Source organism: Thermobia domestica, chromosome 2, assembly GCF_964235325.1.
Source record: "Thermobia domestica chromosome 2, izTheDome1.hap1.1, whole genome shotgun sequence".
Lineage (NCBI taxonomy): Eukaryota > Metazoa > Arthropoda > Insecta > Zygentoma > Lepismatidae > Thermobia > Thermobia domestica.
In genome coordinates this window covers 81694754-81705528 of record NC_137455.1, presented here as the reverse complement: position 1 = coordinate 81705528, position 10775 = coordinate 81694754, and the positions used below count along the sequence as shown (strand labels likewise).

The 10775-nt window shown below is 33.7% G+C and overlaps 1 protein-coding gene across 1 annotated transcript in view; it reads left to right on the top strand.

Moving 5' to 3' along the window:
• The first annotated feature begins 7292 nt into the window (after positions 1-7292).
• LOC145679089 (sodium channel protein Nach-like) overlaps positions 7293-10775 on the top strand; it is a 111895-nt gene continuing 108412 nt past the window's right edge. The window contains exon 1 of the mRNA XM_081749684.1: positions 7293-7436. Coding sequence (XP_081605810.1) covers positions 7293-7436 — 144 coding nt within the window. The remainder of the gene's footprint in view (positions 7437-10775) is intronic.

The window sequence follows — 10775 nt, the reverse complement described above, 5'->3', positions numbered from 1 at the left end:
TGATACTCATTTTCCGTAAAAACGATGTTGTAATCTTCTGTTAGTTTCACTCCCCTTTCTGCTGCATCGTTTATTACGGAGATGAATTTAACTACTGTCTTTCCTTGAAGATAGTCATTGTTATCTGACCATGAAATCGGATCACACTCAAGAAACTCTTTGGGTATTTTAAATCTCACGAGAAAAAATTGTTTGTTGTATCAAAATCACTGATTTCTCTTTTCGCAAGAATTTTTATGATATTATCCTTGCGTCAAGCCTCTTTGCTGCTTCACGGTTTCTCCTTACAGTTTTAATTCTTTCAACTAATTTTTGTTTTTCCACTATGTTAACTTCATCATCAAAAAACTCCAATGCTACGTATTCCTCCTTCAAGTACCAGAGATGCCGAGAAAATTTAGAAAGAGCCACTTCAGATAATTCATTATCTATTTGCCTATAACTGTACAAAGCTTTCAAAAATTGCAGGTCTTGTAATGATGAATGGGATACTTGATCACATTTAAATCAAGCTTGGACATATAGTCGTATCAGAAAAATTCATGCTCTCCGAAGACCCGTTTCTATTTGCTTCGTTAAACGAAAATGTTGGCGAAAGAGAAATATTTTTAAACAGTATATTGCTTTTCCCATCTACCTTGCATGGTGAATTGCTCCAGGCAAACGAAAGAAAAATCTCCGAGGAGATGTGCCATCCAAGAATGTCAGTTATAAAAATTTACTGTAATCTTCTCTGCGGTGTCCTGCTTCTACAAGTTTGATAGCAAAGTTCGATACTTCATTTTTTACATCTGAAATGTTGTTCCTTGCCTCATTATCATCATCAGTTCTGGAATAAAGTTAGTACAATCAATTTTAGACCAATCGTTCTGAAAATGCTTAAATAGGGGAACGTCCGGTCCAGATGCAAACGAAACACAACACTTGTCAAATACACATTTTCAAACCAATTCATAAATGTAGTGTCTACAAGGAAGGTATAGAAGATCATTTTGGAGCATCTGCTCTAGCAGAATGAAAGCACCGTTCATATGACACATATTGCAGGGAATAGTGTGACAACAAACTGCCTGCACGAACTTTACCGAGTTCCATTCTTCAAGCTAATGAACTGTAGTAGAAATAATATGTTCGTTCTCCTCTTCATGATGACAAACTGACAACACCAATTAGCCTCTCATGAACATCTCCTGTAATAAATATTGATAACCCGTCGATAGTCTCTCTACCAGTCAAATTCGGCAGTAGTTTTCCGTCTCATTGCACAACTAACGCACTTGATGCACTCCGAAATTGTTTTTGTGGTCTTATGCAACTTCGCTACGGATTTTCTCTCAGCATCGATGCATATTTATTACTAGTTCCTTTACATTATGGCCTAATGTTTCTGTCGTCGCTGTCAGAATATGTATTCTCGTTCTATCAGTGGACTTGTATCGATCAAGAGCAGCAACCTGTCTTGGAGTTTTAAAATTAGTTTTTCCTCTTTTACATCTCTTGCAGGGTCCGGGCGCACACAGGCACATATTTACATTTTATCTTACATACTCAACTGGGTTTTCCTCTTCATTTCTTGAAAAGCTTACCTCCGTGTATTTTGGTGTAAAATTCATACAAATCATTTTCAGAAGTACATTTTTCTTTTGCGTTTCTCTTTCTAATGAAGCCGCGCATATCCCTCTTGTTCTTTTCGAGCCAAACTCATGTCTTTACATTTAGTTGTGTAAGAGTTACTACTTGTGAAAAAGAGAAATATTTTTACAGGTAATAATTCTTAGACGACTATAGTGCTAGATTTGTGTTTCTGGTGAAACGCCACCTCAAAACAATATGTCACGTGACCCTCTTTCTATTTGAAAATTTTGATCTGAATCCAAGATGGCGGACTTCAAGATGGCCGCTGTAACAATACTATACAACATTAGATGTGTTTCTTCCTCTAGTTCCATTATCCGGGGTATTTTTGCGTTCCATTAAGCCGTTTCTAAATTATAAGATTTTATTCTAGATTTATCCCATATATTATGTACTATAATCGGATTCAAATTTTTAGGTTGCTTGGGGCACCATTTAATATTATTCAATGAAGTTAATTCTTCTCCTTCCTTAATTTAGTCCCATATGGAACCATTTTAGGGAGTGAGTCCAAGAAATTAGGAAATCAAAAATTAAGGACCACAGTAATATATACGTATATATATATATATATATATATATATATATATATATATACGTATATATATATATATATATATATATATATATATATATATATATATATATATTAAAAATTAAGGACCACAGTAATATATACGTATACGTATAAGATTTTATTCTAGATTTATCCCATATATTATGTACTATAATCGGATTCAAATTTTTAGGTTGCTTGGGGCACCATTTAATATTATTCAATGAAGTTAATTCTTCTCCTTCCTTAATTTAGTCCCATATGGAACCATTTTAGGGAGTGAGTCCAAGAAATTAGGAAATCAAAAATTAAGAACCACAGTAATATATACGTATATATATATAGATCATATAAACTTCTTTACTTGTTTCGGTGTCAGGATTCTGTGGCTTCATTTTGACCACTACTTTTGGGACACCCTGTATATGCATATTTCTAAGTGAACAACACAAAATATTAAAATATTCTGTGTAAGTGAAAAGTTACTCGTTCTAAGCAAGTATCTACATTTTTCTCAGAATTAAAATGAGAATTGTGATTAAGTTTGCCCCATTGGTTGAATAGCCGTGCTGATGCATGGTTAAATATTTTTATAAGACCTACGGGAAATTATTTCTGTGCGAAAATAACACAGAATTCGGGTATAAAAAAGAAAACAATTTATGGTGAAAATAAAACGAAAAGTTCAGGTCACTAATTATTTCTATAGTTGCTATGCAGCAAACTTCTCGTTTGTTCAGGAGGAACATAACGTGAGCTCAAGGGAAGAGCCTCTGAGACTTGATTAATTCAATTTACATGTATATGTAAAAGTACTATCTAGTTGGAATGTAGTTTTGGAAAGATGTGCAAGATTTCATTAATATAACCGTACAACGAAATGTAACACATTGACTGCCACACTAGGAAAAATCTTCTCTTGGAAGCCACAGGTTTATTACGAAAATAAGTTTAAGAACTTTGAAAACAAAACAATCAATGTACTTCCGTGAAAAGATTGTCATTTATTGTACGTCCGTGAGTTATCCAACTGCATGGTTAGGCTAACGGGGGCCAACTACCTATTAGATTACATAAATATTATAGCTGGCGTGATTCACCCGCGTAACCACGCGCCTCCCAAAGTAATGTTGCGTGTGAGTTACATTTGGCTCACGGGGCCTCAGGATTAAAACTAGCATGAGTTACATTCAATTCATATGTCAGTTAAAGTGTTATAGAAAATCATCAACAGAATTCAAAAACTCCTTTAAACCTTTTCCTAAACACCTTAATTTTACGACAGAGATTTGATTATACTTGACTCCTGCAAACTGCTGCCAATACGAAAGTAAAAGTTGTTTATCAATATTTTAATTTATCTGTGCCTACGTTGATGTCGATCTCGCTTAAAAACAAATGTTTTCTTACTCATTTTGAGTCTTATCACTCCAAGAAGAATCTTCAAATCTCTGTTTTTTTTTTTTTTCACAGAGCATAGGCAACAAAAAAAGAATAATTTATAAGAAGTGTAGTCCATGAGTAACAATAAGTGTGACTCGTTAGTGAGGAAACGAAGAAAGAATAATTTCTTCAAAAAGAGAAAGAAAGAAAGAAAGAAAGAGGCAAATTAGTTTCTGAGTCACGTGCTATAGGGAAATGGCTGCAGACTACTTCTTCTCCCATCTGTTAGTGGAATATTTCATTCTTGTTTGTTGTCGTGGGAGCTTTGAAAATACGCAGGAGAGAAACTAATTCTAGAGAAAATGAAGAAGAGTCAAGGGAATTTGTCTTTTCGGCCAACAAACCTGAAGAATTGTAATAGAAAGACAAATTAAAGAAAGAATGATAAAGAAAACGTTTAAACAATTGAAGCATTATATATTGACAACCTTACTGGAGCACGTTCGAATAGATTTATCTGCTTTTTTTTTTTTTTTTTTTTTTTTTTTTTTTTTTTTTTTACTGGAAAGCAATCAGCGTTTCGAGATTTTTCTCTTTACGAGCTTTTATTCAAAGTGTTTCAAACAGACAATGCCGATCACTTGGTGGAGAAAGGAAGTCCGTCTAAGATTAATTCTTGTTTAATTTATTTTTCTTAAAACCCTAAAGGAAGAGATTCATTTACTTTTTAAGACGTAAACGAAAATGTGTGACATATCTTGAATGAACCCTTTTCGTGTCATATTTTGTAACATAATAACATGCAGGCTAAACTACCTACACCTTCTTTAAAATTACGTACACTCATGGTCAAATACTTTTTGGAGAATCATAGATACAGTGAAATTCCAAATATCTAAAGAGCTTATTTCTAAAAGCTCCACATCCCTAAGTAATAAGGCAGAAATCGAATAGTTAATGTAAGCACAATTATCATGCAATCCACCATAAGAAGCAATTATACGCAATATGAACTCCCTAACGTGTAGATTGACAAATTGTCGGCACAGAGAAAGCTGTAAAAATATATAATTTTTAAAAAAGAAAAAAGTCTTTTAGAATAATGTTAATTCTATTGGAGCATTTACACCTCTAATGTCTACTGTTTATAATGGGAGTGCACAATATTATTTCTAAGTATGCATTACAAAAGAAAGAAAAGGCTAGCCTTTAGAAATATTCAATGCAGACTATCAGTGGATATAGATGACATCTTTTCTTATATTCTCTATCAACTTTTTTTTTTAAAAAAAAACATTTAGAAAACGTGTAATAATTACACATCCAATTATGAATGGTTCACTATATATTTTAAACAACTGTTAAACAATAATCCTCTTCAAATTTGCAATAGTATATCATACTCATATTATTGAATCAAAAATTTTCCGGAATTATTTAAAGTTAATATCAGATTGTGAACAGGGTGAGTACACTTTAAGGTTTAATTTAACCTGAAAATATAGAAATTCTCAAAATATGCATCAGAGGGAAAATTTCACAAGACATGTGAACTTGCTAATTTCAGTGTCAATGCTTGTCATGCACGTAACATTATTTAACATTCTTTTGTAATTACTTTTTCTAGCCTTTTTTCAGTTTCAATCATTATAAATATTTAAAAAGAAACATAAGTATTTATTCCATTCTAATGTTTGTAGTTCCGAAATATTTCATCACTGTTTTCGTTTTGCACATAGATTCTTTAGGTATTTAGGCTACTTGTTGTTTAGAAAATAAAATGGCGATCACCATGGCAACGAGAAGAATGTGACGTCACACTATTTTAGTCTATAAACAACGAATAATAACAAATTATTTTTAGAATTTTAATCAATGGTTGAGTCGACTGCATAATAATAATAATAATAATAATAATAATAATAATAATAATAATAATAATAATAATAATAATAATAATAATAATAATAATAATAATAATAATAATAATAAACATAATCTATATACCATCATTTGCACCTCAACTTCCACCATCAAAGTTCCACTTCATTTCAGAGAAATATAAATAATATGTATCATGTGGTTTGTGACTAACGTTTGTACTTTTTTGTGTGGGTGGTGTTACGTAAGCTTTTGATAATATGTTAATTGCATGTCTAATCTTACACACAAGTTTGACACTGGAAATTGAAAGCTTATGTGTGCGAGGAGAGGTTCGAAAGTTCATGAAATCAGAAAAAAGAAATTTATCTGGAAGAATCATTTTAATACACTATTCAACGTATTCCATCTGAAGCTCAATACACTTTTCACAACGATGTTGCAACATTTCTAACAACCCTTGCAAACAGAAGGTTTTGTCCTGCTGTGCAAACCAGCCTTTCACCTCCGCAATGAGTGCCTCATCGGATGGAAAATGTTTGCCTTTCAGATGTTTTTTGAGATGTGGGAAGAGGTGATAGTCGGAGGGAGCAAGATCAGATGAGTAGGGTTGGTGAGGTACACAGGTGAAGTCCAGATCCATCAGCAATTGCATGGTTAGATGAGCCTTTTCGGAGGTCGCATTGTCCTGGAGAAACTGAACACCACTGCTCACTTTTCTCCGAAGTTTTTCCTTCAGAGCGAAATTCAGCTCAATCAAACAGTTGTAATAAACCTCACTATTGATGGTTGCACCCTTTTAAAGATATTTGATAAGGATGACATCGTCCTTATCCCAAAACACCGATGCAAGCACCTTCCTAGCTGATCCTTGTCTTCGGAACTTCTTCGGTCGATGAGATCCACTGTGGCGCTACTCCATGGATTGCTGTTTAGTCTCTGGATTATAGTAGTGCAGCCATGTTTCATCTTCTGTCACCAGACTGCGGAAGAACTCCCAGGGTTTTGAAACTTCTGCAAAATTTCCCGTGACGTGCACCCGTGTTCTCTTCTGGTCAGCATTCAAACATTTGGGATCCATTTGGCACTGACCTTCCGCATGTCCAAATATTTTGCTATTATGACACTCACAAGCTCACGCGATATCCCCACACACGCAGCAATGTTTTTGATCGATATGCGCCTATCCTCCATGATCATGTCATGCACTTTGTCGATGTTTTCCGTGGTCACTGCAATTGAAGGCCTGCCTGAGCGAGGTTCATCTTCAGTCTCACGATGACCAATCTTAAAACGCCTTACCCACTTCACTACTGTTGTATATCCAGGAGCGTGTTTCCCCAAAGTATCCTGCAAAGTTTTATGAATTTCCATAGAGGATTTGTCTTGCAGCACAAAAAACTTGATGGCATTGCGAAGCTCATTCTTCTCGAATTTCCTTAGATCCTCCTCCATATCTTCTTACAGAACCTGCAACAAAGGAAATAACAATGATAAAATGATCATATACGAAATGAGAGGTTCACAATATATGACCTTTCTAATGACTACAATAATATGTTTTAATTTTTATTTCTTCTTGGTGATTTCATGAATTTTCCAACTCCCTCTCGTAAATAAATACATTACATATATACGAATAAATATAGATCATTGTAGTACTGATATCATTTACTAGTTATACTCATTAACTTAAAAAAACTTTTATATGTCATAACTGATGTAACTTTTACATTTGTCAATTTTATCAATTTTACAATAAACAAATGAATTTGAGGTTCAATAAAATAATAATTTATTTTACAGTATTTTAGGGAATAAAGTGCAGCAAGATGAAATGTTATTCTACGATCTTCGAGAAGTTCTCTCAAAAATGCGATATCTTCCTTTGGGAAAGTACAGTGCTTTGAAAGATGCCGTTACGAGACTGAAAGGGAATCCTCTTATAAGGAACATCAATATTACTCATATCATGCTACAAGTAAGTAATCTTCAGATTTTGGTGTATTACATGGAATATATACTCTGTTATAACAGAACAATCTGACTTGAGTCAGGCCCAGAACACACTTTTTTGACTACCATAGCACTTTAAAGTAAATTCACGAACAATAAACATCTTGATTCATGTATTATTTATTACTCCTTAGTAGTTGTGACTTTGAAGATGTAACAAAAAAAAGAAATCATAATTCTAGCTATTATTTTAAACTTTCTCATGCTGTGTTCTAAAAGTTCGATTTAAATTTTATAATAGGTTGTTATTATTTTTTATAGTCTATGTGTTTAAGTTACGTAAGAAGAAAACATCTATTCCTTCAAAATCTGTATCTGTCACAGATTTAAGTTATTTTTCAAAATTGAATTCATGATTGTAAATACTTGTACTAATGATTATGCATAATTCACTGTTTAAAAAATCAGTCAATTTCTCAAGCAAAATTGGAATAAAAGGATATTTTCTATATATACTATAAGGGACTTGGGGGGTCAGTTACTCGTGAGCGAAGATAGCGGGGCACTTCTTTCTTTTTCTATCTATGTCAAATATAATAGAACCCGTAAATACATGTTCAAGTATTAAAAATGAACAGAAAACTTAAAAAATCGTTAGTGTGCAACGGGGAGTCGCTATACTTTTGAATTGTAATCTTGTAATTATGATAATTTAGTAAATGTGAAATAAAACAAATGCATTTTGGAACCTCTTGCCTCATATATAGGTTTTAGCCTTAACTAATTCATATCGGACTTCCGAACAGAAACATCAAACCAATCTAATGACCATGTCTATAGCGACAATTCCAAGTCACGACCTCTATTCAGTTTTATTAGAACGAGGAAAGAAAAAGTAAGAATGAAAAGGTGGTAGGAGAAAGGAGGAAAAGAGGAAGAGGGAAAGGAGAAAAGAAGAAGGAACTAGAGATAAAGGATTGCCGGATAATGATGGGAAATATTGTAAAAAGAAACCTGAATCATTATTAAAGGTGATATACGAGGGTCATTCGGAAAGTAAAGAACGTTTTGCGCTAGCGCGTGCGCGTGTTCCCCCACCCCCGCTGCCGCTGGGTTATTGACCTGGTCATGCTTTAGCCTCAGTCTGGCACCAACTGCGATCCGCTACGGTCCGTTATTGCTTTGCTGTGCCACTGTAAAATGTGCGATACAATTACTGATCCCGCCAAGTGTGAGGTTCGTAGTGTGATAAGATTTTTGAATGCACGAAAAGTGCGTCCGATGGAAATTTATAGACAAATCACTGAGGTGTATGGAAATGTAATGAATGAAGCATCAGTTCGTAAGTAGTGCATTATGTTTAATGACGGACGGACGAATGTGCACGATGAGGAACGCTCGGGCCGGCCTTCTGTTGTAACTGACGAACTCAAAGAAAGAATTGAGCGGAAAATTCAAGAGGATAGGCGATTCACTATTGATGGGCTGCACGGGTGGAAGCAACTACGGCAGTGATGATGAACTTAAGGAAGCTGTTAGAGATTGGTTCAACAGTTTGGCGGCAACTGTGTATGCCGAAGGCATAGAAAAACTTGTACCACGGTATGACAAGTGTTTAAATTTACACGGCGACTATGTCGAAAAGTAACTTAAGTATCATATAGTATGTAACACAAATTTCGCCTTTGTATATCAGTTATTAAAATGTTTATACAAAAACGTTCTTTACTTTCCGAATGACCCTCGTATATTTGAATGTTGTTACTTGAGGATCAATTTTGAAGTGATTCCGAAGAGACACATGTTCCCTCATACTACCCCGACCTGGATCCAGACAACTGCACAAGTAGAAATTGCCCTAACCCAGCCCAGGCGACGAGAAGTTTTAATTTAATTGTTTGTCTATTATTTCGAAATGTTAAATAACCTATATCCAGTATGTGAATTTTTGTAATGGAGATCGAGCATACATTTGAATCAGCCAAAAAAAAAAAAAAAATCAAAGTGTATATTTTCCACAAACAGAAGTTTTGATCTATCTGAGGAGACTGTCGTTATTCTGGCTCATTCTGTTATTTTGTCTTTTCTCCTAGAGCAAAATTTAAACTACTCAAGAATAGGTATCTTTCATGACCTCCGTCATCCACTAATACATATAACATGTTATTATACACTTATCATGAACATTATCACAGTAAATCAATATTACATGCTACCACTTAAAACTAAATTTACCATTCATTCACACATACTCACATACATACAGGACAGCGTATTGACATGAGTGATAATAGTTTTAAAAGAAACCATCTAACTACAATTTGGTGAACATTTATTACATTTACTGAGAAATTAAGACACAGAATTTTATAAACATGGAAGAAGTGTACATATAAATATATCGATTTATACATGAGATCGAATACTGGTAATGTAATAGTATAGACACGTAATTATCTATCTATCTATCTATCTATCTATCTATCTATCTATCTATCTATCTATCTATCTATCTATCTATATATATATATATATATATATATATATATATATAAACAGACAGCTTAAAAAGAAAAAAAAATATTTAAATCTTGGTAAAAATGATATAGATTCGTGCATAGCATAGTATACAATATGATGAATGAAAAAAAAATTAAATGAGGGTTAGTAATGAGTCTTTATCTCATTTGTGAGCGTTTTGAAAGTAATCTTAAACGAGTCCTTTCTCGTACTTTCAGATTAGCTATAATATTATGCATATTGTCGAAGCGCCCTGTTTTGGTGTCCATACGTTTCACTTTTAGCATTTCTTATATTCACACATTAGGATGTATATATGTTAATCATAACGAACACGTATTCGGTTCGTAAAAATATTTGTCAATACACTTCTCCCATTTCTGGGGTTTAAAAAAATCAGAGTCTCGTTACTCGAATCACGATGACTATGTTACTTATTCTGTCATTAGCTTACTATCACATTTGCTATCTGTCAATGAATATCACTTTGTGCTACTAATTACACATATTTATCGTTGATTTGCACTATATATATAGACCCATGTATATGAATGAAAGAGAATTTTCCACGTTCAGAAGGACTGTTATTTGTATTGTAAACACAACTACTGAGGTGGAAACACGTGTGAAGTTTCAGAATTCGTATGAGAGGGATGGTAATGGAAATGTAGTCCTACGGAAGGATTTCCATTCACTAAGTTAAGGGTTGATTTAAGGACAGATTAGGGTTACGATGACCTGCCTAAATCCCATGCTACATGCAGTTAGTATATTACAGACGATGTATATTACAAAGCATTCTCGAATGCCTGAATGAGGTCGTCCGGTAAATAATAACATTCGT